We start from the raw sequence: 27,582 nt of genomic DNA on the forward strand, positions 1-27,582 counted from the left end.
ACATGGTGAAATCCAACCCTTCCTGTGGCTTTCCCAATAGACAGAAACACTTTGAAAATCCATGTGTTGAGAAGGTGAAACAACCATCTCAGCAGGTTTGTCGTTGCATGAGGTCTCCCCTCCATGCCCAAGGAGCTGAGTGCTGCATCTCACTCTCCTGTGCTGCCTGTGTGTAAAGTGCCCAGAAACTGTGCAGCTTTTTGATTAGGTCAAATTGCCCAGAGTCACATGCAGCCTGGGCTTGAACCCCATCTAATCTGGCCTTGAACACTTCCCTGGGCAACCTGTGCCTGATACCTAATCTAACCCTGCCCTCTGCCAGTGTGAAACCATTCCCCCTTGTCCTGTCACTCCATGTTCTTGTTCCAAAGTCCCTCTCCAATTTCCTGGGAGCCCCTTTGGGTACCAGAAGGGTCTCTAAGGTCTCCTGGGAGCCTTCTCTTCTCCAGGGGGAACAACCCCAGCTCTCAGCCTGACCAGAGCAGAGGGGCTCCAGCCCTTGGAGCGTCTTCATGGTCTCCTCTGGGCTCACTCCAGCAAGGACACCTCCTTATGTTGGGGACCCCAGAGCTGGACACAGTGCTCCAGGCTAGGCCCAGAGCAGAGAAACAAATACAGCAGTGCCCAATGGAACCCTGCCTCCCCCCAGCAACTGCTTGGTGGGGAATGACCACAGTCCTTCAGGTATGGAGTAACCCCCTGTTTTGAGGTCTCAGGGAGTGAGTTGTGGAAGATAAAGTGTCGAGAGGGCAAGACTGATGGTAAGGAGTAGTCCAGGAAGGAAAACATAGCCAGGGAATTGTGGAGGAGCTAATATTTATCCAAAACTCCCTGTGCTCTCCTGGGAGGGTGGGGGTCCAGTCCTGCCTTGCCTCTTGCTCTGCCCTGCCAGCTGCTATTAATACTTCAACACATGAGTGTTAAAGTGTGAGCAGAGAGCCTGGGGAGGATATGCAAGGGATTTCTGGCAGTGTGAGGCTTTCAGGCAGAGAGGGTGAGAGCCAGCACAGAGAAGAGCTCTGACAGGGACTGTCCATAAAGATATATCCTTCCACGGGATGGGACAGGACACAGGGACACTCTGTAGGTATCATCTCAGACTGTGTGGGAGTGGGACAGGAGGGAGGATGTGCTGCTGCTGTCTTAGACATCCTCTGCTGCAGCTGCCACACGTGCTCTGGGTGGTGATGAGCTTTGTGTGCTGGGCATGTTCTCTGGCTTGGGAAAGGTAGCAACTTGGGAGGATCTCTGTAATCTGTGTTCTGGTGTTGAACAAATACAGGTTTTCATAAGAAATAGCCAGGGAGTGGCAAAATAGTGCGTGGCAGCACATGTGGAGCAGCTGAGAGCTGCAGCCCAGGGCAGGGCAGCTCCATGTCTGCCCAGCTGGGAGAGGGGTATGGAGTGGGGAGGCAAAGAAACACCTGGCAAAGAGCAGGGCAGCAGCATTCAGAGGGTAAGTACCTCCCTTGGAAAGAGGAGGATCTCCTTGGTTTGGTTTTAACTTCTTTTCAAATGAAAAAGAGAATTTTAGCCAGAATTCTCTTTCTTCCCCATCCCCAAGGCTCATATAAATGTAAATGAAAGGTTCTTGGAGCAAACAGTCCATGGAGGCTCAGAGACTGTCATCTGCTGGCTGGGTCCAGCCTGGGGGTAAATGGCATAGAGGGAATATAATGGAGTAACACTTGATTGCACTGTTTGAGTTGGGACCTGTATTTCCTCATGTGAAAATGCTTCACTGAACATAATTTGATTTAGGAATGCTTCACTCTGCTGCACTGTCCCCCCCTCTGTGCTCTCCTCCCATCTTGCCAGCACTGCAGATAGCTGAGCTTGTGAAAGAACCAGTTGAATCCCCATTTTTCCTGCCTCTCCAGGCCCTGGAGGTCTTTGGCTGCTCTGGCTGCTTCCTGACACCTTTGTCAGTGCAGTCTGAACCTCTGATCCCTGCATGGGCTTGCAGTGCTCACCCTTCCCAGCTCAGCTCTGGGGTTATAAGGTGGTACCTGGCTGGGTTGCTAAACCCTGGTGGAGGTGGCTGGCTGTGACTGTGGGACTGCATGGTTGAACTAGGCAGGAAAAAAAATAACTCTTCTATTGGATCAAATGGCACAGGAACATAAGCTCAGCATAAAACTAGAGAGGCAGACAAGGAATTGCAAATAAGATCTGCCTCTGTACCACGGTGGCCACTGCTGTGGCCGGGGACAGTGTCAACAGTCCTAAAGCCCCTCCTGGCTGCCCACTGCTGTCCTGGGATCTGTGCCACATCCATGGGCCCTGCTTAGCTACGTGTTCATGCACAACAAGCAGGTTATGGCTTGGCAAAGGGCTTGGGCGTTGCTGGGTGAGCCTCGGAGAGGTGCGAGAGAAAGAAAATTCAAGCTGAGCCTGGAGCAGGGCTTGGTTTACTTTCTTTTTTTTTTTTTTTTTGTGATTTCCTTCCTTGCTTTCTCTGCACCTGGCAGTGCTTCCTGCTGGCTGTCACTGTGGGAATGTCCAAACCTGTGAGGGAAAGCGTGTGCACCCCTGTGCCAGCCTCTGTGAGCACAGGGTGGCAGCGGAGCCAGGCTCCTGCTTTGTTTCAGATTCTTGTTTGCAAATGGAAATTGGGTTTATTTTTGCAGCAGATAATAGTGGTTTCCTTAAAGTTGCTTCTGCCTCTTTCCTATTCTCATTGCTTTCCCTAAGTCAGCCCTTGAACTCCAAGAAGGCAGCCCTAACTGGGGGAGAGACTTCTCTGTCCCTTTCCTAAATTCTAGGTGTGCTTGACTTCCTCCCAACCCTTTAGCAGTAGTATTAGAAAACAGAATATGTGTTATCTTTCTCTATATATATTTGTACAGTGCACAGACCACCAAACACCCATTTGAATAGACATGTGATGAGCTTCTCAAAAGCTACAGAAGGTGGGGGATCCCCAGCCCTGTGACATGTGTGTCACTGGAACTGTACCTTTGGAGGAAGCAAATCCCAGTGCTGGCATCACCAGCACAAGGTACCCCTCTTCCAAACACAGGCACCCCAGTGTTTGCCTGGGAGAATTCTGCTTCAAACAGAAGCTTTGTGAATTCTGCTTCAAATGGAGACACATGACTGCACCTTTAAAGTGAATCCATGAAAATTTGCATGAGTACTTCAGGTCTGAATGATAGGATCTACCTGGAGGTTTTATGAATTTGAAGTTCAATTGCATTAATCATAGTTTGGATTCACTTCCCTGAGTGCCTCCTGGTGATCTGCCCTGCAAGAAATGGTGTCTTTACTTTATCTTTCCTAATCATCTGGGTATTGATGGGTTAAGGTCTGGAGGCTGAAATGTGTGCTGCCCCCATCCCTTTTGCCTTTCCATTCACCTTCTTCCTTTCTCCATGCTTCCCCTGAGTTTTTCCCTTCCTCTCCAGCCCAAGGAGCTTGGCAATAAGGCTGCTTGGTGGAGGCAGTGCAGTGGGTTTTGTGCTGTATGGGGCTGTGCAGCTCCCCTATGTCCTTGCTTTGTGTTCTGCACCTTTTACATCTCAGGCAGGAAACGTGGGTTTAGCCTGTTAATGGGAAAACATTGCTTATTGTCCCCTCTAATGCCTTGGGCTCTGGCAGCAGGAACATGAAGAGCTTTAATAGCAAACAGTGGATGAACAGGAATCTGAGAAGGAATCTAAACTGTCTTGCCCAGGGAATAACACACTGGGGATTAGGGAGAAACTTCCCAAAGGACTGGACTGTTCTGGGGCTGCCTCCCACCAGCTCCCTGCTGTCTGTTGGGATGTGGAGTGGTTGCTGTTGGCTGGAGGGCCTGGCCTGACCCCATGGCTGGGTGCTGACTGTGTTCCTCCCTCTGCTTTGGGGACAGTGATATTCCATCAGCTGCTGAACAGGAGAAATCCACAATACTGAAAAACAATATAATGTATATTATAATGTATATAGTATAATATAGGTCCAGGCTGTCCAAAAGTCCCAGCACTGCCTGTAATGCCTGGAGTCTTCCCTTGGAAGTTTATTCATCCAGCTGGGAAACAATCTGTCCTTCTGCCCAGGTTATGAGAGGAGTGCCAGGCTCTGTCACATCTATCACACTTGGGTTTTTCCATGTGAACTGTGAGCGTTTTGGGGCAAAAAGTGTCACATGTACCATGCTGACCTTACAAGGGTTCTGCCAGCACACCTGGCCTGTGGAGCAGCTGTGCTTTCCCTCCTGGTATCTGCCATCCCTGCCTTGGGGATGTGGGATGGATGGCTTCTTTGCCAGCTCTGGGGATGGAGGCTGTGCCCTCACATCTGGCTGGGTGGCTCAGGCTCCACACTGTCAGCAGGGATGGGTGCTGGATGGCACAGGAGGGCCGTGCAGGGTGGTGTGGGCAGTGCCTCGTTGGAGGTGCTAACACAGCATCCCTGCTGCCTGCCCGGGCCACCAGCCAAGGGGAAGTTTCCAAGCAGGCCAGCTCACTGCTGCAGCCACACATCCCTCCATCCCAGATGAGGATCCAGCACTGGGCTCTGCAGGGCTGCCCTGCTCCCTCTGCACCCTCTGCCCTGCCCGGGCATCGCGGGGAAGGAAAACTGCTCTCAAACCCCACCTTCGCTCCACTGCGGGACCAAAGAGAAGACCAAGAGCTTCTGTCCGGGGCAGAGACTTTCACTATCGCTTTTGGCAGGCTGCAGAAATCCTCCCGATCGCCGCCTTGCCGTGGGGAGGGAGGCGAAGCAGGGGCTCGGTGCCAGGGCCGGCGGCGGAGCTCTGCGAGGGCTGCACCGGGCGAGTAAACATGTGCGGCGCTCGGGTCCTGCCTGGTAGCAGCAGCAGCCCGTGATGCTGTGCTTGGAATGAAGTCAGCCTTCATCAGCCGAATAGTTTATGCATGAATCGAAACTTCAGACCTGGCAGGGTGGGGGAACGTGCAGGATCTGCGCTCTTTTAGAATGCTGGAGCCAAGGAAGGAGGAGGGGATAGAGGAAATAGCAGGAAAATAAGACTGGGGAAGCGGGGAGAGATTTGAGAAGCTGGATGAGTTTTTTCGCTCTGTTATTGTGAGGAGCCAAGTTCCTTAAGCATCTCCTGGTGGATATTAAGAGGGAGCTGTGGAGGCTGGAGCATTCCCCTGGACACTCGCATGCTGTAGCTTTAAGACTGTTTTACAGAGGACTCGGGATTTCCAGTTTTCCTGTGCCTGGTGGAGTATTCCAGGGAGTTACAGGATTTTTCGGGTCATGTACCCCCTTTTTCTTTCTTCTTCCTCCTTTCTCTTTCTCTCTTATTCTTCTTTTTCATTTCAAAGAGACAAAGCTACTTCAGTTTGGAGCACAAACATATGATCAGCACATGGAAATGTGGTAATTTGGATGCATTCATGATTGCAACAGATTGAAGAAATTAGACCAGACAAAGAGCTTTTTTTGGAAGAGGAGGAGGAGGAGGCAAGGCAAGGAGGGAGGGAGAGTGGGGGAAAGAAGGGGACGCCACCGAAAAAAGGGACGGCCGTGACACGCGGATGCTAAATATATCCCGTAGTAATGGAGAGGGACCGGATTTCAGGTAGGCTATTGATCTTTTCATATGTTATATTCTGCCTCTGCCCTCCTACCTTTCCAGCAGCTTCTGCACTTTAAGAGGAGGAACAGCCCTGCTCCGGGTGGATTTCAGCCGATTCCTTTTTTTTTTTTTTTTTTCCAATGCTTCCCTTCTGCATTTCTTTCCTTTTTTTTTTTTTTTTTTCCCCCATCCTCCTGAGCCCTCGAGACAGACGGTGATTCCAGCAGAAGCCGAGGGGGGCGAAGGGGGAAGCAGGGGGGAAAAAAGAAACTGCTTTCTAGGTCTGGATTTCATTTGAGTCTCTCTCTCTCTCTCTCCCCCCCTCTGCTCCCATGTGCCGCACGGCGCGGGGGGATGAATGCTGAGCCTGTTAGCTCAGAGCTGCGAGCCGGGAAGAGGGAGGAAAATAGCCGAGCTCTTGGCATGGAGACGCGGTTCTGCTCTGAAGGTTGGCTCCTGAGTGTGTGTGTGTGTGTGTGTGTGTGTGTGCGTGCTGTGGTGGAGCTTTCCCTGCTTGCCAAAGTGTCTTCCCTCGGTTTTTGCCCTCCCATCCTGCCTGGCTGGGCAGGAGCTGCCTGCGTGTTCCATGGCTGGTCCCCGTGTTACGCCGGAGCAGTGGCGTGGGCTTCACCTTGCTGGCCATGAGTGGGGGGGAAGCTGGAAGGGGAAGCAGAGGAATGAATAACTCCATTTAATTCCCCAGTTTCCCTGCAAATCCCGCCCAGTGGTGCATGTCTGAGTGATTCCAAGAACTGCTCCCAGGTACGCTGAGCCTTTGGGAAGCAGTGAGCTGTTTGGGGAATGGCTGTGACTGTGACTGTTTGCTTCCAGCAACAGGGAGAGAGGGGACAGGCGGTGTGGTGTCACCCACAGGGCTCACCCTCAGCACGCATGAGCAGGATGACCAGGATAAGAGAGGGAAAGCCAGGGAGGGGGTGTCTGTGCCCAAATTGGCAAAGCCGGTGGGTATCCCTTCTCCCACCCCCATGGCACGGCACAGCTCACCCTCCTCTGGCACAGCAGCCCCACAGAGGCACAAGGCCTCTTCTCCTGGGCGTTCCCAGCCGGCTGCTGGGCATCGGAGCTGGGAGGGAAACCACAGGGATGAGAGGAAACGCTCAAGCCAGGGTGGAGCGAAGCTGTGGCCAGGGAAGGCTGCTCCCATGGCTGGCCCATACCAGATCCACTGTGCCCCAGCCAGGGATGTACTGAGAGCACCCAGTGCCCCTGGATAAGGACTTACCTGCAGGACCACCCTTTGTTCCCCACTGCTTCTTCAGAGTGTGGATGGCACCTTCTCATCCCTCTTGCTTGTGCTTTCTCCTCTGGTTTGAGCCACTTCAAAGCATTCCTGAGAGCTGCTCGTAACTCAGAGCCTGGTGGGTGTTTCTGCAGCCTGGGGCTTTGGGCTGGGGAGCCTCTGCCAGTGAGCAGGGATGTGGGGGAGAGGAGGGGCAGTTTGGTCCTACTGTGGTTTGGCCTTTCCCATCCTCGGTGCAACGCTGGGTCCCCTTCCTTCACACAGAGGTGGAGGGAGGCTCTACAAAGGGTCACTGGTGAGAGAGGGGACTCCCTAGTGATGTGATCCAGGGCTTTTTGTTCTGAAAGACCATAAAAGGTGGGGTTTTTTGAGGCTTCAGGCCGCACACATTGCTCAGCTGCTGCAAGGAGCACAGAGCCCTCGAACCTGCGGGCAGGAAGACCCCGAGAGTCCTTGAGCAAAGATGCAGGAGCTCTTGCTAATGCCCAGGAGCAGTGTTTGCAAAGCACTGATGTCCAAGTGTGTACATGTTTCACTGACCTCTGCTGGAACTGGCTTTTCTGTGGGTGGCTGAGCTGTGGGCAGGGAGGCAGGCAGGGATACAGAGGGGCAGGCAGCAAGGAGGGCACGTGGCTGTGCTTGGTGGCCTGGACCAGGTGTACATAAGTGTGGTGTGTGCCTCCACCTAAGGTGGTTGTGCCTGGGAGCTCAGTGTGGGATGATGAGGAGGGCAGAGCAATTGTGTTCCACACTTGGATGGGTTGGGTGCTGCATGGGGCCCTAGAGCCATGCAGGCCATCCCAGTGATGTTTCTGGTAGGTGGATCCAGCATGAAATACAGGATGGGGGAATAGGTGGGCTGAGGGACTGGTCTCAGATCTGCTCCACAGGTCCCTGCTTGTAGGAGTCAGAGCAGGCAGGGAAAGCTGCTCGGCCGGGGCAGTGGAGGGAATGATAAACCACATGTGGGAAAACTGTGCTCCAGGAGATTCTGGCACAAAAATGACAATGGTTGGATGTGATGATTTTAGGTATTTCTTCCAACCTAAATGGTTCCATGATTCTGATATCACCAGGCTGTGCTGTTGAATCCCAGATCCATGGCATAGCATGGATTCATGGTCCTGCTGCTGCTGGCATGGGAGCAGCTGTGCCAGCTAATGTGCTCCAAGGGTCCCCCAGGGCTGTGGGCTCTGGCACTGCCACACTGGTGGAGGAGAGGAGCAGGGAGCAGAGCTCAGCCTGCCCCAGCACAGACAGGGGGACAGCTGGGCCCTGGCTTTGGTGACAGAGATGACTCGGATGAAAGCAGATCTGTGCTGTGCTGGGGGCCTTGTCCCAGTCACTGCTCTGGCCCTAAACATGCTTTTAATTAATCCTTGGCTGTGGGTGGGATGAGCTGACTCCTGATCCGAGTGTGGGGCTGCCGGATGGGGCGAGGGCACTCCAGGGTGGGTGGGAACTGGGCCTGGCCTCTTCTTTGAGGACTGCTTTCCCACAGCTGCTGGAGCTGGGCATGTCCCAAGGGGTCTCCTCTGCCCAGGGAGAGCTCAGGCTTTCCTGCACAGGGGAAATCCTTGACTCAGAATCCTCTTTTAGGTGGTGACAAACACCCTGTGCTTCAGGGGAAGGCATTGAAGGTGTGAGATGATGCTGTGGGTCTGTGCCTGGTTCACTGCCAGCTCTGGGGCAGGGAGGGTCTTCCTTGGTCTGTAGCAAGGTGCCAGTCTCAGCACCTGTGGGTGCTGTATAACAAACACAATCTCACAGAACCTGTTAGTCTCTTTTAATCCGGTTAAACCATTTCTCACGCATTTCTAAAAGTTAATACTGCATGAAAAGCATTAGCTCTAAATTAATTGGTTTCCAGGTATGCCTCTCCACACACAGGGCTGGGGAGCTGTGCTCTGGGTGCTCCTCCCATCCTCCTTCTCCCTGCAGTGCCAGGTTGCGCTGGTGGCAGTGGCCTGGAGATGGCTCTCCTGTCTTTCCCTAGCAGATGGCTCTCTTCTGCTGAGCCCGGATCTCTCTACAAAGCCTTAATTGTGAACGCCGCGGGGCCTCTTTACCTCTTCTTGAAAGAAAAGGGTCTGCAACTCCCTGAGCAGTGGGGTTTGATTGCTGTGATGGTTGGGGTGAAAGAATGGCAAGGGAGATCTGATCTCCCAGGGAAATTATTAGTGTCACCTTCGAAATTGCAATGGGAAAACTCATTTTAAGAGTTAACAAATGATGATGAATGGGTGATTGTGACACCTGACTGCAGTGAGGGGCACATGTTGGGCAGAGCCCAGCAGCTGGGAGGGCTATAGGTGTGTAGAAAGAGGGATGAACTGCTCATTGACCCATTGGTGATCACTCTCTGTATCCACTATGGCTCCATTTATGTGTGATATTCTTAGTTTAACGTGGGTTTATACATCATACTGAGCAGCAGGGACACAGCCCCTGTTTGCAGGGGCTGAGCAGGCATGACAGGGCATCTTTGGTGTCCTCAGAGCCACCCAGAAAGCACCACGTGCCCGGACTGAGCAACAGGAAAGGAAAGTAGGGACCCTGTATGTGATTGCTGGAGACATGAAGGGTTGCTGTGAGGGAATACAGTTGTTTCTTTATTGCTTTTTAAGTAGAAGTTAATCTTTAATATGCCTGTAGCAGAGGGATTTCTTCTGATCTCTCTTGCTGTCTTCCATGTCTCAGGTTTCTTGGCGTCCTTGTTATTCCTAGGAAATGGCAGGTAAAAGCCTAACATGTTTCTTTTTAGTGGTCTTCTCACAGCTATACACCTTGTTAATCAGGCATATTTCTTTTTCTCTGGCTTGCAGCATGTCACACACTCACATGGGGCACCAGGTCGTGCATTTACAGTCTGAATGGTTCCACCTCCTGTCAGATCCCGCTGTGTTCACCCAGCCCTGGCACTCAGGGTCACCTTTCTGTCTGTCCTGTTGGTGGCTGATGGTCTGTCTGTAGCCCTCCCTTCTGCTGTCACTGTCCTGCTCATGTCCTTATCTGGTGCTTCCCCCCATGTCTTGCTGCAGTATTTGATGCCCTGTAAAACTCCCCGAAACCTTTTTTTTTCCAGCCAAGTTTCTTGTTGAAGCGCTTCCCTTCACCCCAGGTGTTCTGCAGTAACCTGTTGTGGCTGTGGGTTTTGGCCTATTTAACAGTAGCTCCATGCAGTCCCTCTCTCAGGGAAGGGTCTGGGATTGGTGAGGCTGTGGAGCTGCCTCCGCAGACGCTGTGTCCACAGTTTGCTCCGTGCTGCTCCCAGCCCGCTCTTGGCTGCCAGCTCCTGCCTGGCCTGGGGATGCATTCCCGCAGTTGTCTGAGGCACGTCAAGGTATGAAGCATTATCCATTTCCTGATGTCTGCTCTTAAATCTGCTGGAAATTCTGCTCATCTCTGTTAAATATGGTCCCGCTGTGGGGCACAACTCATCTCTGGCCTGACAGCAGAGGTAACGCTCCTCGACACCGCTCTGCTGGACTTGGCCAACCCTGGGGCAGGAGCTCCTTTGCTTCCTGCCCTCCTGCTTTGTGCTTTGCTGGATGACTTGGAGCCTCCCAGCAAAGTGATTCCCATGCTGCTGGGGTGAGGGAGGACATTTCTCATGCAAGTCAGGGCTCTTCCAAGGTCCAGCATACCATAATGCTGAGTAGGAACAAGTACGTAGTTAGGGAAGTATGTCTGGGTCAACACATGTCTTGTGTTCCCTTAATGATCTCAGAAGCACAATATCTGTGTCCTGTTGGCTTTTCCACACAGTACTTGCAGCTGTAACTAATGGACAGAGTCATTTGTTAGAGAGCAGTGATGCCTCCTGCTGTCAGTGCTGTAATTGGGCTCGGGGCTCTGTGGCCAGACCCTGGCATCATGTGGGCAGCAGGGAAGGTCCTGGTAGGTAGCAAGTCCCATTTTAGGAGCAGTCTTATACCTGAGAAAATGTAGGTGAAATTTCTTGTTCTGCCTCGTATTTTCTGTAAATCGCAAGGAAAAGGCAGCTGTGCTCCCATTCCCCTTTGATTTTGGGTAAGGACCTGGTGTTTGGGTCTCTGTGCTGAAGCTCCCTGTTGGTGAAGGGGGTTGCAGCAGTGCCCACCTGCACGGGGAGCTCAGCAGTGCAGTTGGAAACTCAGAGCTGTCCTGACACTGCAGCAAAGGGTGTCATGAGTCTCTAAAACAGGGGAGGGGGGAGGATCTGAAGCTGTTCCATGCAGGTTACAAGTGCTTGGTGGCTGCTCTGGACAGCTGATGGAGACAGCATCCTTTGTGTTTGTGCTTCACCAATGTCATGGACAATGAATGACCCCTTTCTAATGGAGTTTTTGGGCTATAACACTGCTTCTTCCCAACAGCTTGTGTTTGCAAGGGCAACTTCTCCCTTCCTAAGCACCAACACTGAAAAGTAATTTCCCTGTGGCTGAGTAAGAGTCTTTATGCTCTCTCCTCTAGAATTTCAGGCTGGTGTTGTTATACTGATTCAACCTATGCTGGCACCAGGTGCTGCATCCCTGCCACGGGATGACTGTGAGTCCATGCTGTTGGATGGAGCTGTTGTTTGAGTACAGGTGAAGTGAAATGGCCCTTCAGTGTAAGGTTTTGGGATACTGATGCCAAGGGTGTTGTTAGAGACTTATAAAAAGCTCTGGATTGTGGCTCGGGGGGAGAATGGGCATGGTTTTACAGGTGAATAAAATGCATTAGCTTTACAAGCAAATAATCACACAATAAATCAGAAAGTGTACTTTTTTCATAGAATAACAGCCCAGGTTGGAAATGATGCCGAAAGATACCCTGGTCCAGCCTTTTGTGGGAAAGGGAACCTAGATGAGGTTATCTGGCACAGTACTCAATCACATCTTCAAAATCTCCTGCAATGCATCTCTCTACCATGTCCCTGGGGAGCTTGTTCCAGTGATTGATTGTTCTCACTGTAAAAAAGGTCTGTCTTGTATCAAAATTAAGATTTTCTTTTTTTTAATTTTTTTTTCCCATGGCCTGGTCCATGTAAAGTTGGTGCTGCATAAGCAGGTCTGCATTAATTTTGTGATTAGATAATTATAAACTGAAGTAGTTGTCCTTGAAGCCAATTCTGGTTTCCAGTAAAACCAATTTAGTGGGTGCTAAGTGTGATTGCTGGAATGCAGGAATTGAGGGGAGCTTGCCATTACCTCTGCAGCATCTCCAGGTTGCAGCTTTTACCACGATGTAGCTTGAGGCTGTGGAAATAAAAGCATTTTTGCATTTCATTACTGGCTGGCTGGTCTGGAAAATTTAACCATATCATCAAGGCAAACTATAAGTTTAATCTCTAACACATTGGAGCTGAGAAATACTCATATTTTGGTGCTTTTGTTGTCTGAAATGTTGATTCTTCAAAATCCCATCAGGTTTGGAAAAGTGGGGTCAAGGCACAGAAGTGTGGGCATCCTCTGGTGTGGCTGCTAATGAAGGAATTGGTCCATATATTCTGAAATGAGACTCTCCATGACTCCCCCAGTGCTGGGCTCTCCCTTCATGGCTTCCCAACCTGGGCCAGCATCTGTAGACACTGGCAGCCCCCCCTCTGCCAGCTGGCACTGCCTACATGTATGTAACACTTTCTCCTTTCCTTCCCAAGGGTGCAGGATATGGGTTCTTTATTAGTTTCAGATGCTTTTTCTTTCCAGGGTTACGGCTTCAATGTCTTAGTCATGGTGATGCAGGAGGAGCTTTGGTGTCTTAGGCCTTGCTGATGAAGAGAGAGGCTGGCATGGGTGTTTTGAGGGCTGGGGACACATCCTTGATAGATGCTGGGTGTTTTCTGGGTGCCTGATTCCTGGCAGGGGGCCCAGCACACATGGGATGGAGGGACTCTGGTTGGCTGAACATCTCTGATGAAGTGTGATGATGTGTGTTTGAATCCATCTGGGTGGCTTAAAGGGGCAAATGGAAAGAGCTAAAATCCTGAATTGGTGGGAATAGTTGCTTTGAAGGACACCTAGGAAGCTGAAAAGCAGGGACCCCAGCTCTGGTCAGAGGTTTTGGGTGATGATTGCCATGAGTGTAACTGGAGGCAAATCCTGAGGACTTGGACAGACACTGTAAATGTCACTTTACAAGATGACTTGTAAAGAGTCGATTGCCTGGGGCTGCACAAATGATCAGCCTCAGATCTCCCACCTTCCAGTCCAGAGACCTGTTTCCTTGGCTACACCATGTGTTAAGGAGAGAGAAGAGGCTTTTTTTAGCTGCTTCACCTGACCTTTGCAAACCTATTCCCTGTAAAGAATGTCCAGAAACCCCTTGCTGCTTTTTTAGCACATTTGTGAGGGGGATCCCTGCATAAGAAACGCCTTGGTTGGCTTCACTGAGCACCTGAATGCCTCTCTGAGAGCTGTACCTGCTGGGGCCAGGTGACTGAGACCCCTCTGGGGTCATCCTGCACTTCAGCAGCTGTATCCCGGCAGTCCTGGTCACTGATTTCCAGTGGGCGAAGGGCGGATGTCACCATCCCCAGAGGCTTTGTTCTTCGTCTCTGACTCACGAGTCCGTCACTCCCGGTGACTCATCCCCATCCCCGGGGATGCGCCGGGGCTGGGAGCGGGGTGAGCGGGGTGCCACGGACCAGGCGGGGGTGGGACCCCGGTCCCTGCTGCAGGACAGGGATGCGCGGCCACGGGAAAGGGCGATGCGGGGCTGCGGGCCGGCGCTCCCCTCGGGGATGGTGAGATGAGCTGTGGGCGCTGCCACGTTCCCTGCCCAGCCACAGCCTCGGGAAGCGGGAGCGGCCGGGATGGGACCGTCAGGGTGTGGAGTGCGGGGCCTCGGGGGGCTGCGGGGGCTGTCTGCGCACCTTACCCGCAATCCCTGCCCCGAGCCCCCTGCCCCAGCCTCCTTCAGCCCTCCCCCTGCGCTAGTCCCTGCCCGCCTCCTTGCCCGCATCCACATCGCTCATCCCCTGCCCCGGGATCTCCCTGCACCCGCCAGCAGCCCGCTTGAATTTCCCCTCCGAAAGGTTGTGTCTGGCTGTAAAAAGCAAATGACTGCTGAGGCTTACAGCCGGGGAGAGTAAATTCTGATTTATGTGCTTAGACGGAGGGGTTTTATGCAGTAAAGTAGATGGGTATTTTTCACTGTGTTGCTAAAAACATCAGGGTGCCCCCCTCCTAAAAGCAACAGGGTTCCCCTCTCCTAAGCAGATCTGTTCTTTGGCACAGCTTTTATTTACTAGTGAGTCAGGATTTAAGCTGCAGCAGGAGGGAGTATCTCGTGGCAGTTAAAAGCGGAGCTGTCGGAGTCCTTTTCCTGCTCTTCCACTAAATCTCTCTGTATCCTTGCGTAAATCATTTAACACGTGTGCTCTCACTTCCTATGTGGAAAATGAGGTAGACGCTTTCCGCTTTTCATTGGCACTTCGGGATCCGCTGCTGGACGGCTGTGAGGGATTTGCCATGATAAAGCTGGGAATCTGACCCTTTGAGATGCCGGCACCCCCACGCAGGGCTGGGATGAGGCTCCCTGAGGGGTGGAGGCAGAGGCTGGTGCTAATCTGAGATGTGGGGATGGGGTGGAGCTGGACATCAGGCTGGAGGCACAAATCATTCTTACTGGATCTGTCTCTGCTGGGGAGTGTGGGCAAAAGAGCAAAACATGGGAATTTTTCTCAGGTGACAGTGTCCATTCCTCAGTCATCGCAAGTGCAGGCACAACTTCCTCCAGAGGGATTCTGGTGCTGCCAGTGCCATGTTCACAGCTAGAACACCACTGAGCACCAGCTGACTCTTTTCTGCCCTAGTCATCAGCAAGAGCCATCTGACTCCCCTCTGTTCATCCTTCCCTGCTGTCTTCTGCTGAAGACTTTAAACTTTGCCCTCTCTCCCCCCGGAGATGATGTTCTGGTATGGACCTGCCCTTTCCCTCAGATTGCTTCCTCCCCAGTTCCCCTTCCCAAACCTGAAGCAGTTTTGCTTAATTGTTTTCCTTCTCCCTGTGGCTTCTCTTGGCTCTGTGGAGTGACATGGCTGGAGCTGCCACTCCAGAAACGCTCACCAGGAGGGCTCGTGTTTAAGTAAGTGTTCACAGATTTGTCAGGATGGAGGCAAAGCAGGCAACCTTGAGAGCAGATGAGCTGTTGGGCCATGAAGAGATGGACTTCAGCATCTAGAATATTTCCCATTTCTTCCCTCTCTTGCATTTTTTTGCTCCGTTCAAGTGGAGAAGTGGTCAAACCTGATTTTAGCTGCCTAAAAAGCCCTGGTTGACATCCATATTGACAGCTGCTCTCCAGGGAAGGGAGCCCTGTTGGAAACAACTGTGGTTGGTTGCTGTGGGGTGGGTTTTTTTCCAGAAAATATGAAGTTCCTGGTGGGTGGAGAGAGAAAGTGAACTGTGAAATTGTGTGTGTTGTGCTCTCCATTGAAACACACCCTGGGGAAGGCATATCCTCCATAAACAGCAGTATTGGCCACGGCCCAGGAAACCCTTCCCTCCCCACTCCCCTCTGCAGCAAGAGCTGAGTGCTGTAGGCAGTGTTTCCATCCAGAAAGGCTGTTCCTGATTCCTGTTCTTGTACCTCTTCACCCCTTGGGACACCCACTGGAGTGGCCTGTTAAATTGAAGGTTGTGCTTTGGGGTTCTCTCCCCTTTACTCATCAGTTTGTTCCAGCAGACTGGTCTTACTGGTGGTACTGGGCCCTGTACTCAGGCTTTTTGCTGGCTGTGCTGTGGGACCACAGGGGATGTTGCTGAATCTCATGTGAAGCCCTGAGAACTGGCAGAGGTACGTGGTTTTAATGCCTGCTCCCAGCCTTGCTCCAAAATGACATGCTAAGAGATATGTCATGGCATTGGTCTTGGTTTGCTGTGGATACACACGTGCACCCAGAGCTGTACAGCAGCTGGGATGCTAAAACTGGCCTTTTTCTCATAGTTGTTCCCCAGGTTGGTTAAGATCCACCTTTGGTGCCCTGTACTCACCTCTGTCACAGCTCCACAGCTCCCTTGCCATCTCGAGGCTACTCAGAGAGCAGCCCTTTGTCTGCAGCTGGAGAGGAAACTTCATCTTTCCCTGTACAGAGGCAAGAAGGTGACAGCCAGTGGCACAGGGGACCGAGGGGTGGAGGAAGGGGATGTGTGACAGTGGATGATGTGGAGGTGGTTTAGTCATAGGAACTGAAGGGCTGTGAAGCAGCTGCAGGGATGATGGCAGTGCTGGAGACCTGTGGGAGGAAAAGGTGGCATATTTTGGAGAAAAGAAAACAGAAAGGCAGCAGGAGGGGTATCGGGAGGGCTTTGAGCAGGAGGGGTGGGGACTCAGCCTGAGCTCTCCCTTTCTTGGCTCCACGCCTTCCTCCCCCTCCTCTCACTGCCTGTGCTGTTTCCTATTGCAGGCCAGCAGAGACCTGGGCCCTGCTCCGTCTCTGGGAAAGCTCAGGCTTGCCTGTTTGCCCAGGATTTGCTCATTTGCCAGACCCTGTGCATGCCCCATCCCTGGCAGTGTTCAAGGCCAGGTTGGATGGAGATCTGAGCAGCCTGATCTAGTGGAAGGTGTCCCTGCCCATGGCAGGGGGGTGGGAAGGAGATGATTTTTTCCAACCCAAACCATTCTGTGACTCTCTTTGAGAGCAAGAGGAGGTTTATTTTGCTGCTTGTTACTCACAGAGTGATGTGAATCTAAACAAGAGGCCAGTACTGTGGCCCCCATTTTTCTGCATTGAAATGGTTCATCCTACAACCCTAAGTATCTATCAAACCTGAGCAATGTGCTCCTTTTCCTTGGAAAAACTCCCTTTTGCTCAAGGCTGCAGGTTGTTTTGGTGGCTGTCAGTCCCCTGTGCCTGTTGGGAGCCCCTCTGTGCTGCCCTGGCAGCAGCAAGTGTTACACAACATAAATCATTGGAAATCCGGTTCTGTGTCAGGACATACTGTTCAAAGGCACCTTGGTTGTGCTCAGGACACTCTGCTGACAGATTTTCCCATGAAAAAAAAACTTCTAGCTGTTGACATACGAGTGCATCCGAAGTGTAAGCTTTTCCTGTCAAATTTCACTGCTTCTGGCTTAAAATCCGGTGCAAACCCAAGGATAGCTTGAGGGGGAGGAGGTTACCTGAACTTTAGCAGGAGTTCATGTTGTGTTTTGGGTTGAAATTCAGGTTGCTCCTTCCCCCAGCTCCAACAATCCCTGCATCCCTTTAGGAGCTGATGCACAGTCTCGTGCAGCTGGAAAGGACCAGCAGAAGCAGGACTGTTCCCTAATTGCCTCTGGCCATCTGGGAGAAGCCGTTTGAGTTAATTGAACTGCCTCTCATGCTTCCTTCTCTGCTTAAACATTAAAAAGGAACTGCATTAAACTGTGTAGGTCAGCAGTGTCTGGGGATGTGTAGAGTGTGGTAATATATGTGAGGATGGTAAGATGATGCACGAGGTGTGGAGGTATCACGTCCATCCAAAACCCATGTACCTCTGCTGTTCCCACCTCTGCCTGGCTGAGGTCCTCAGCTCCACGTAGCTGTCACAAGTTTCCCTCCAGTTCCTTTAGATCTTGGCTCCCAGGTCCCTGACTTGCTCTGCATTGCCTTTTGGATGCTTTAAGTTTTCTTCTTGTTAGAAAAGTGAATTAATGTCAGGAGCTGCTTTCCAAGGCAGACTGGTGCTTGCAAATTAGATTTATTTTTTTTTAAAAGCAGGTGTGTTAAATCCATCATCCAAATAACCCATCAAAAATATTCCCTTCATAGCCCTCTCCTCGGTATTGCATGGGCAATAAAGCCAGGCTGGTTTTCAGTCCTTTTCCTGGCTTGGAAAAGAAACTGTTTTTCAAAACAAAACAACAACCACCAAACCTGGTGTTTTGCAGCAGAGATGCAGAATTTGCCCTGTGGGGAGCTGGACTCTCAGGAAGCACTGGAAGTGGCCGCTTGGATTCAATACAGTGCTCATCAGCTGCATCTGTTGTGAACAGGAACATCTTCTGTTGCAAGGACTTTGCTATTTTCCATTAAATAGGAAGTTGCCCTTTTAGTATTAAGAGTTAAAGGCAGATTCTCGACTGACAGGGGCTGTCGGGGCTCCACCAGCTCCCGCAGCTGAAAGCGTATTCCCTGGCAATCCTGCTGCGCTTGGCGTTTTCCTCGGGTTATATAAACATCCTTCTTTTATGCACGAGGCCAGGACATGCAATCTGCAAATTGCTGACAGTCCCTTGCAAGAGGCAGAGCTGCCCCAGAAGCTTCAGCAGCCCTGTGACATTGGGAAGGGATGGGAGCCACCTCAGGCAGAGCACGGCCATCAGGATCCGGCTGTGGGGTGTGTGATGTGGCTTTGGGTCAGCCCAGCGCCTGCTGCTGCTGAAGAAGTTGTTGGGAACTGATTCAGACACAGCAGAAGGCTCAGGCCAGCAGGGCTGGGGTACCTGCACAGGGAAGGTTCATCCTCAGGAGTTTGGACTTGCTTGTGTGGCTCCACCTGAGTCTCTCACCTCCTTATGCCTTCCTAGTCCCCTCTTGCAGATGTGACTTTCCATCCATTCAGGATGCTGCAGGAACTGGACCTGCACTCCTGCTGCGCCACAATCAGGTTTTTCTCCTGAGGAAAGCGTAGGAGTTGAGGTTTATCTCCGTACTGGCAGGCAAAGGAGGATGCCACACCTCTGGGAGCTTCTGGGGCTGGGTGGAGCGGGAAAGTGGAGAGCAGCAGGACGTGGGCTTTGAGGAGTTGCAGTTCACGGGCTTGCCCTGGAGCTGGGGCACTTTAAGATTTCTAGGGGCCCTGAGGAAGGAGAGTAGCAATAAATCTGGATCATACATGACAGTCCCTGGCCCTTCGAGTGATTTCTGACGCCCTATGTTCTTCTGACAACACATGGAGCAACAGGCTCTAATCCACAGGGGCTTTTCTTGGCTCTCAAACTGGGACAGTGCTCGCTGTCAGTGGGCTTGGCTTGAGGAGCTCCCAGCTCTGGGTGTGAAGGTCAGAGGGGAAGGAAGCAAAAGCACAGTTAACACATAGTGGGGCCCTTTCATTGCCAGGCTGGGAGATTTTGTTCTCCTCATAATTGAGTTCTGGATAGCTTGTTGGGTGATGATGTGGCTGTTCCTGTGGGATCTTCCAGTGCTGCTCCAGGAGAGCTGTACAGCTCCCTCAGGAGAAGCACTGAAGGGAAACAGAGCCCGAGTACATCCTGTAAATGCTGAACAGATCTAATTGCTGGGGCTGGAAATTCATTCTTGTGTGACTGGTATGGGCTGGGGAAGCCCTTGTGATAGCAGGAAGATACAGACATGCAGTCTGTCTTTGGATATGGTTGAAAAACAGAGTTATCATCATGTAAAAGATCAGGAGTGGTGATGAGATGCAAAGAGATCCTTGTCTTTGGGATGGGAAACTTTTCTGGGAGCCCCAGACAGTGTGGGACACCTAGAACTGTGTCTGGATTGGTTTCTCCCTGGAATATGCCCATTTCATCTCCACTAACCATCCTTCTGCTGCTTAATGTAGTTCCAGTCAGACCTTCCCTGACTGTTCCGTGGTGTGTAGAGGCTGTGGCTGATTCCTTATGAGGGGTTTATTTTATTTTATTCCTTTGTCAGAGGCTGTGCCTGTTTCCTTCTAAGATGAGGAATTTATTTTGTTTTATTCCATTTTCAGCCTTCCTTGAGTTTTGCCAGCTCTTCTCTCTATCAACCAGAAGCCTGCAAGATGTAAAAGGGATGCACTGTCTTCAAAATGCTTTTTAATGCCTAATTCAGGAAAATAAAGAATTGTTTGATAGTGCCACTCTGCCTCTGAGGCAGAGGCATTGCTGGGGCTGTGTGAGGGAGACTGCCTGGTTCTCGGGATGGGGACGGGGTGTCTTCACATTCTCAAATCTGCAGATGCTCCACACATCTGGCATGTGAGAGCTGGGCTGCACTATTTGCCTTCTTTAGCAACTGGAATCAATCCAGCCTGCCAGTTCCTGCAAAGCTCATCCTGTGGTTTAGTGGATAATACCGATCCTTGTTCAACTCCCACACTTTTGTGCCTTTCAAGCGGGTAGAGAAGACTTTGCAGAGCTTGTACTGTGCTGGGATTCCATTTCATAGCTGTGGAAGGCAGCATGAATATTCATTATGCTGTGGAGTGCTTGCTCCATAGTTTTAATAAAATGTTTATGACTACACAGGAATGACCATGGAAATCTCTGGCAGGTTGTGGCTGGTCAGCAGGTCTGAGTGATGCAAGGTGGCAGCAGTAGCTGAGGAGGAAAGGTTGAACTTCACTTCAAACTCAGTGAAGTGTCTTCACGAGTGCATTTACAGGAGTTTGACTTCTGCTGACGTTGTCTCCTCCTCTGCCAGGACGAGTGTTTCGTGTCAGTCCCTGTGCAGTTGTGGAGCTGACTGTAGTCACTGCATGGTTGGCTGAGCCCAGGGACCAGGAGCTGCACAAACCTGTGCAGTGCTCAGCAAAGCTGCTGAGCGACACAAATCAGAGTGACAGCCAAATCACGGCAGACCCGATAGGGATGAGCACCCAGGCTTTATTCTGGGACTGCACCAACATGACTGAAGGTGAATCCAAGTGTCCCAAACCTAATGTTGTCCTCAGCAGACCGAGGACGCTCTGATCCTGTTGCTGGTGTGTTCACATCTCAGCTAATGGTGTGGTTGGTGAGACTGTTTCCTGTTGACAGTGCTGGCACAGCCCCTCTCTGAGAGGTGCAGAGGGGACGTGAGGCAAGAGGGTCTCTGTGAGCAATTGGTGACATTGATTTTTGGTGCTGGATTGTCCCCCAGCCTCTGTGCCCTGAGAGGCAGCGGGACGCAGACATGTACCTTGGATAGGTTGGACAGGTCTCAGAGCAACATTACCTAGTTGAAGATGTCCCTGCTTGATGCAGGGGGTTGGACTAGATGGCTTTAAAGGTCCCTTCCAACCCAAACCATTCAATGATTCCATGGCAGCGTACAGAAATGGGTCTTGTCTAGGAGTTGGTTTCAGATGAGCCTCATCATAGCCGTGGACACTGAAGCTTTTTGCCACCTCTGACACGAGGGTGCTGTGGCTGCTCCACACCACTGGCCTCCATCTCTGTACTGAACACTGATGAAGGTGTTTGATGAAGATGGGAAGGAGGTTTTGCTGAAGAGCAGGGCAGCACAGAACAGAGTGTGAGTTTGTGAGCGAGCCCTGCATTTCTGCCTGCGCTCCCACCTCACCTAAATCCGTGGATATATAGAAGATAGATGAGGTGAGCAGATTTTGGTATGACTGCGGCTGGCAGCAGACACAGATCATGGATTAAACATGTGGGTTGCAAGAAAGGGGCTTTCTTGAGGCAGACAGAGGAGCCTGCTGTTGCCATGCAGCCCTATTCATCCCTGGCCTGATGCTAACAGCATTATCAATGTGTTTATACGAAGCTTGGCTGCAAAATGGCTCATCGTCCTCAAGTTTTTTCAAACAAGTCTGCAGCTTTGCTAAATACTCCTTTTATTGTGCTGCCAGAGGCTCTCCCAGAGGCCAGTAGAGGAGGTGGCCTATTTGGCCACAGTGATATCTGGACCGGAGATTCGATTCCCGCATGTCTTAAATCTGTCTACAGACTGGCAAGCGACCAAGTGGGCATCTCTTTCTGCAACTAATTGGCTGTTTATGTGCAAATTGGCCTCTAGTTGCTTCCACCATGCCTGGCTCACCAGAGCTGCACGAGAGCATTGTGCTTGCAGACCTCAGTGAGTGTCCGGGCTGTGCAGGGGATGGTGACAACGGGGACAGCCCAGCCCTGCTTCTGGGTCAGGTCACCATCCCTGGCTCTGAGCAGGCAACTGGAGCTTCTCTGGGCTGTTAGCATTTCTCTGCAGTGCAGGAATTGCTGTCCAGCCTCCAGCTGGCAGGAAATGCTCTCCCAAGTTACAAGCAAGCGCTGTGGAGAAGGTTTGTTTGGAAACCACCTACGGCAGTGGAGCGGAGCTGCAGATGAGATGCCCCTGGTAGGGATGTGCAGATCTGTGGCTGGAGCTGATGGCAACAGTTGTGTGTCTGCAGATTGACCAAGGGCCTTCTTGTTAGGAGGGTCTTGCTGACACATCAAGGCACACGTTTTTGCAGGATAGTGCTCCCCAGCGACCCTGGTGCTGGACTGAGGCATCAGGGCAGTTTTATTTGACTCTCAGGAGTGTTGTCTGGTTGTGAAACCAACCAAACTGGGGGTTCTGTGCGGCAGGATTTTTTTTCTGGAGGTGTGGGGAGAAGGAAGGTGTGTAGGGACAGAGCTCAGGTCTGGTAGCTTGTTCCTTTGTGTTAAGGTAAACGTGGCTGTGTTGGTGTATTTGTGCTTACTTGTGTGGGAATAACAACATCCCTTGAGCTTACAGACACTGCCAGTCCCTGCTGAACGAGAAAGGCTGATGCTTAATGCATGCAGCGCTTTCCTCCTGTCATTCCTTTATAAGGAAAAACATTTCAGATTTAGTTCCTACCTTATTTTAACTTCTCATAAACAGGGACTGTTTAATTCTGCTAGTGGAACATCTAGTCCAATACTCCCTGACCTGATGTGGTTATTCTAGACTTGGAAAGATGAAGTATTAACAAAAGTCAGCAGAGTGAGGCTGAGCTCACCAGAGAGCAGCGTGGATGATGGGGTAGCATCTGCCTGCAGTCCAGAGATGGCAGATGAGCACCACATGATCTCCATGTGGCTTGATGTAATGGTAGTGACCACATCTCCTTGGAAACGGGAATTTTCTCTGTTCCCTTTCCCCTGCTGGGCTTGGCCACAGGTGTTACGGGCACAAACAGGATGAGCTGCATGCAGGCAGAGATAGCCCAACCCTGGCTGTCACTGTAGGGGAGCAGGGCCAGCTCTGCTCCTTCAGGACATTTCAACTCTGCTGTCCTCATCTAGAAACACGAGTGTCAGAGCTAATTGCCCAATACCCTGCACGAAAATGCTCTGTACAACTTCTCCAGGAAGGGCTGTGCCCTGTGGCTGGTGACAATGCAGGCGTTGCCCAAGTGCCTCTGAGTTTTGCCCTATTCTGGGATCCCCAAACTCAGCCCATCCCCAGGGTTTTGCTGCTCCATTTGTTGGGAATTTGCCAGTGGGGAATTTCTCCCCCCTTGTATTGCTTGCTAGAAATCTCCCCCTCTCCCTCCTGGCTTGGTGCCCTCTCTCTCCGTGGCTGGTGCTCTGCCCCCAGTGTGCTCACAGGCCTCTTTCCCATTTAGGGAAACGCTGGATGGGCCCTGCTTTTGGCCTGCTTGCAGCACATCTCCCAACTGACTTTTTCTTTTTTTTCTTCCCAATCCTCTTTTGTTTCTGGAGGCTGAAATCCTCAGCCTCACCCAGCCATGTGTGCCGGCTCTGGCTTGTGCCACGGGATGGCTCTTGGAAAGCTGCACTGGGGCAGATGTGGAGGGGGGAAACCCAAGTGTTGTCCTGCTTGGGATGATGCTTGGTGTTGACAGTCTCTTCTAGCAGGCAGGGTTGAGCCCAAGAGTGCTGGTGACAGTGTCAGGTCTCTCCTGCAGAAATGATTTAATCTCAGCAGGAACAAGTGGTGGGGAGCCCACAGGCATGGCTGTGCATGGGCAGGAGCTGGGACAGGCAGCAGTGGCTGAACACAGGAAAGGGAGAGGAAGCTGAAGGGAATTCCCCTAAAAATGTTGAATCAGGATTTTTTTATTTTTTTTTCCTCCAGATCTTTAAATCAGCTGTGCAACTTCTGCATCTGCAGAAAACGCTGAGTCTGTGTTGTCAGGGCTGGGTGTGTAAGAGATGGACTGGGGAGCAGAGGGTGGTACTAGTCAGAAAGCTGGTTAGAGGGGACTTTGCTATCCCCTTTGCCCTGCTTTTCCAGAGGGAAAAGCAGCTGGAGTCTGATCTCCCAGGCTGCCTCCTGTTATTGGGGTCGATCTCCAGAATCCACAGCTTGGGGTTGCTGCTTTAGCAGTGCCCAGCACAGCTCAGCTCACTCGGTCTCTGGAGTCTGCTGGATTATACTGGGATCTGGTTAGAGGGGGTTACCTTCAATGTGTCTCTGGTGTGAGCCTGACAGGGTTGTAATAGACTTTTCAAGTGGACAGTTTAATGAGGTGTAAGAGCCAAGGCAGACTTTGCCCTTGCTGAAGGCAGCTGCTCCCTCTGTGGGTCCAGGCTGGCCCATCTCTTTCCCATTTGCACTCCCTGAGCCCAGCAGTTTAACAGCATTGATCTTGCCTAATTTTATGCGTGTCCATGTTAGACCTGCCGAGCTCTCCCAAGCAGCAGCAGTGCTGGAGCTGATGGCACGGTTCCCCTGGCCAGACCATTGCAGGGTGACTCCAAATTCCCATCTGTGTGGAGGTGGGAGCACACAGCCCATGGACCTTGGCAGTGATGCTTGTCCACTTGTGCATCCTTCCCATCCCTGAGTGGTGGAGCTGGAGCAAAGGGAAGCCACTGGTGGTGCTTGGTTCTTGTTACCACACCTCAGCATCCCTGCTGCTCCTTTCACTGGCATCTGCAAAAGCCTTTAAAAGGAAAGGAAAACTGTATTCATTCTTCCTCTCCTTCCTTTCCTCCTGCCCTTATGTTCTCCTCCCACTGTGCAGTGAGCTCCCACACTGTGTCCATGCTGCCCAGAGGAAACCGAGTGGGTGTGGGGCTGCAGCTCCATCTGGGAATTGTTCTTATCAAACTGGTTTATGTCAAAAAGAAATAATAATAATAAAACCTTTGATGTAAGCAGGGAGATCATGAGGTACATCTGCTCCTGAGGCCTGACCTGCAGCTCCTGGTGCTTCCTGAGCCTTTACAGGGAGTCTTAGGGTCTTTGTGCTGCAGCAGATTTTAATGCGTGCCTGAAATGTCTCGGAGGAGCAGGGAGAAACAACCAGGGGCTGGTGCAGGGAGTGTGAGCTGCTGGAAATGGCTCTCTGAGAAGGAGGCAGAAGCATAAGAAAAGCAAGTTTCCTGCCATAAGCTGGTATATTTATGACTGGAAAGTTTTGGGTTGAAAAGGTCGTGAGCAGGCGGCTGAGAGAGCAGCAGAGGCAGGGGCTGTAACAGCCCATTTCCCAGCTCACGCCCTGCTCTGCAGCGGGGATGGGAGGGTCCTGTGGGGCTCTGGTGGCCCCGTCTGATGGGAGAGGGATGGGGAGCACTGGAAGGGTGAAGGACAGTGCCCAGGGCAGCTGGGATGTGTGGGGGGAGGCAGGATGGTATAGGATTTGTACCCGCGGGGCTGCTGAGGGGGTGGGCTCGGGGTGGGGAGCCTGCGCTGTGCCTCCTCCTCCCCTTGCTGTGCGGGGATGGAGTTTCCAGCCCTGCCTCGGACACCACGTGAAAATGAGACACGCACATCTGGAAGTGGAGTGCATGCCTGTAGCACTGCTGGTTTATTTATTCCTGCAAATTCTGCCTAATTAGGGACTGCTGGGAAGTTTACGATGCTGGAAATGGTCTCTATCCAAGGGGTCCAGTGTTCTGACTGACCTTCTCCTTCTCTTTCCCCCCCCTGCAACTACCATAAGTGTGCAAGCACTGAAAATGGGGAGAAGGTGTTCCCTGCCTTCAGGCCCAGGCACTGCAGTTCCTTCTGGAGTCAAATGTACCCTCAGCCACATGGGAAGGTTTTCCAATGGAAATCTGCTGGGCCCTGTGTGTGTTAAACTCATCAGAGGATGAGCAAGGTTCCTGAAGCCTCTTGTTTCTATTAAAACATCTGTGCTGTCATGTGATGCTGAGTTTCGTGCCTGTTTGGCCTTAATATTGAAATGCCGTAATTAATAACTAATTTTTAAAAATAATTAAAGTAATTAAGTCGGTTTTCTGCTTGGATTCTGAACTGCACCTCCCAGGTTCTTAGGAACGTCTGACCTGAAACTAAATGAGAAGAGCGAGGGCTTGAGACTGAGTTTGTTTTAACTGCCTGAGGTTCAGGCAGATGCAGTTCCTGATCCTCTTTCCATTTCCTTCCCCTGCAAGTGTCCCCTGCTGTTTAATCAACACCAGGGAGTTGTGCTTCCCTTCCCTTCCTTTTTCCCTTCCCAGGCACGTGGGCTGCCAGCCTGCTCCACCAGTGTGCTGGGGACACCACAGCCCTCCTGGGAGCACCAGGGTGGCTGGGACAATGCTCCTGGCCCAGGCTCAGGACAGCATTTCCCTTTCCAGGTTCTCAGCACACACAATAGCCAAAATCACTGTCTCCGTGTGAAATGCTTCAAGCTGGGCTCCAGCCCTGGCATGGGATTGGTGGGGGCACAGTGAGTGCTTACAGATCACCAGGTAAACAGCCCAATTGCTCTTTGGAGTTGACAAGGCTTGGAGTGCACAGGAGGGTGTTGGTGGGGGGCAGAGCTGTGCCCCCCTGCCCAGCCATGTGCTGCTGGAGCCCAGCATGGGGAGTGCCGACCTACAGCATCCTTCCACTTGGCAAGCAGCAGGACCAGGTGCCTGCTTTGAATCCCACTTGAGCACTTGTGGAGCCCAAAGTGACCTCATTGGAGGCCCAGGGAGGCAGTGGAGGTGTTGTTGCCCATCGAGGATGAGCACATATGGGTTGCAGGACAGACTCAACTCTGTTTTCAGGTTAGCAGGGTGAGAGGATGGATGTTGGTCCTCCCTTTGCCTTGTTCAGTGTAATGACACGTGATGCATCTCCTTGCCCTGTTCAAGAACAAGCCAGTATCTACTCTGCACACAGATTTCATGGAGTTAAACCTGAGATGAAGTTAAGCCTTAATCTTCACAGCAGTGTCCCTGCTGGAGGTGGGGAGAGGGGACTGCAGGAGCATAGCGTCTGTAGTTGTTTCTCCACCCACCCAGCTCCTGCGGGGCATTTCAGCTCCAAGGTTGTTCCAGAACACCAAGTTTGCTGTGTCCCCTGTTTGTGCACTGAATATCTGAGAAGCTGTAGGCTCAGGGACCGTCTCCTTCCCCTGGTCATTTTTAATTTCCTAGAAACGGAAACCTGTTTGCCTTTTTGCACCCTTGATTTCACAGCAGTCCCTTTATATCTCCTATCAGTAGCTGGTAAAATCATCTTCTCATTTCCTCTCTTATTGATCTGTTTATGCCATACCCATGTTTGGGTTGGGATTGGGGTTTTTTTGTTTTGTTCCCCTGGCAACGGTGATCTTTGCCTGCAGCACCTCTCCCCTGTGGCACATCTGCGGGGGATGCTTCGGGCAGCCCCATCCCCTCTCCACCTTCACGTGGTGTGTGAGTGATGCTGGGCAGCCAGGATGACTCAAGATGGAGCACTAGTGATTTCTGCTTTGCTGCTGGAAGTGTCTCATTTAATACATTTTAGGACTGCTCTCTCTTTGACTGTGTGGTGTCGGTGGCTCGTGGTCATGCTGGGACCCACTGGTGCAGCGAGGACCTTTGTGTTGATGCTCTTTTCGTGAGCAAAGCCTCTATTAAAAGCCCTTTAGGTACTGACCTTCCATCATTCTTCCAGATTTCATCCTTTTTCTGTTGTCTGGTCTTCAGAGTTACCTGATCCTTTCAGTACAGAACTCTGGTTCTGTGTTGGTGATGGGGGCTGTGTAGCTGTGTGGCACTAAGGGGTGAGATCTGTTTGTGTTTTCTTTACCAAAAAAAAAAAAAACAACCAGTTAACTATCCAGAAATCTCAAATCAGCAAACCTATTTTGAATCATTTTAACTTTTCCCATGATCTGAGTTTCCTTGCAAAGGAAGGGAAGTGTGACTAGCACTGAAGTGCGTCCGTCTTCCTTGTATTTCCTACTCCTTTGGAAGCAGGAAGAGCCTGAAGTCTTGGGAAAGAGCCTTTTTTCATGACAATTTCTGCGTAATGAGGGCTGGATTCAT

The 27,582-nt window shown here is 51.5% G+C and overlaps 1 protein-coding gene across 5 annotated transcripts in view; it reads left to right on the forward strand.

The window, feature by feature from the left end:
• The window catches only part of SEPTIN9 (septin 9), a 138,773-nt gene that overhangs the window by 32,159 nt on the left and 79,032 nt on the right, over positions 1–27,582 (forward strand). Inside the window, exon 1 of one of the 5 annotated variants that reach the window (XM_032706728.1) lies at positions 1,044–1,083. The exons of 2 other annotated variants lie outside the window; for them this stretch is intronic. In XM_032706728.1, the coding sequence (XP_032562619.1) occupies positions 1,059–1,083 (25 nt within the window). In that variant the 5' untranslated portion in view covers positions 1,044–1,058. Of the gene's footprint in view, positions 1–1,043; positions 1,084–4,764; positions 5,537–5,885; positions 5,982–27,582 lie in introns of those variants that run through there. 2 more of the 5 variants (XM_032706729.1, XM_032706724.1) reach the window with 2 other exon arrangements.

The sequence above is a fragment of the Chiroxiphia lanceolata genome, chromosome 19 (genome assembly GCF_009829145.1).
Source record: "Chiroxiphia lanceolata isolate bChiLan1 chromosome 19, bChiLan1.pri, whole genome shotgun sequence".
Classification (NCBI taxonomy): Eukaryota; Metazoa; Chordata; class Aves; order Passeriformes; family Pipridae; genus Chiroxiphia; species Chiroxiphia lanceolata.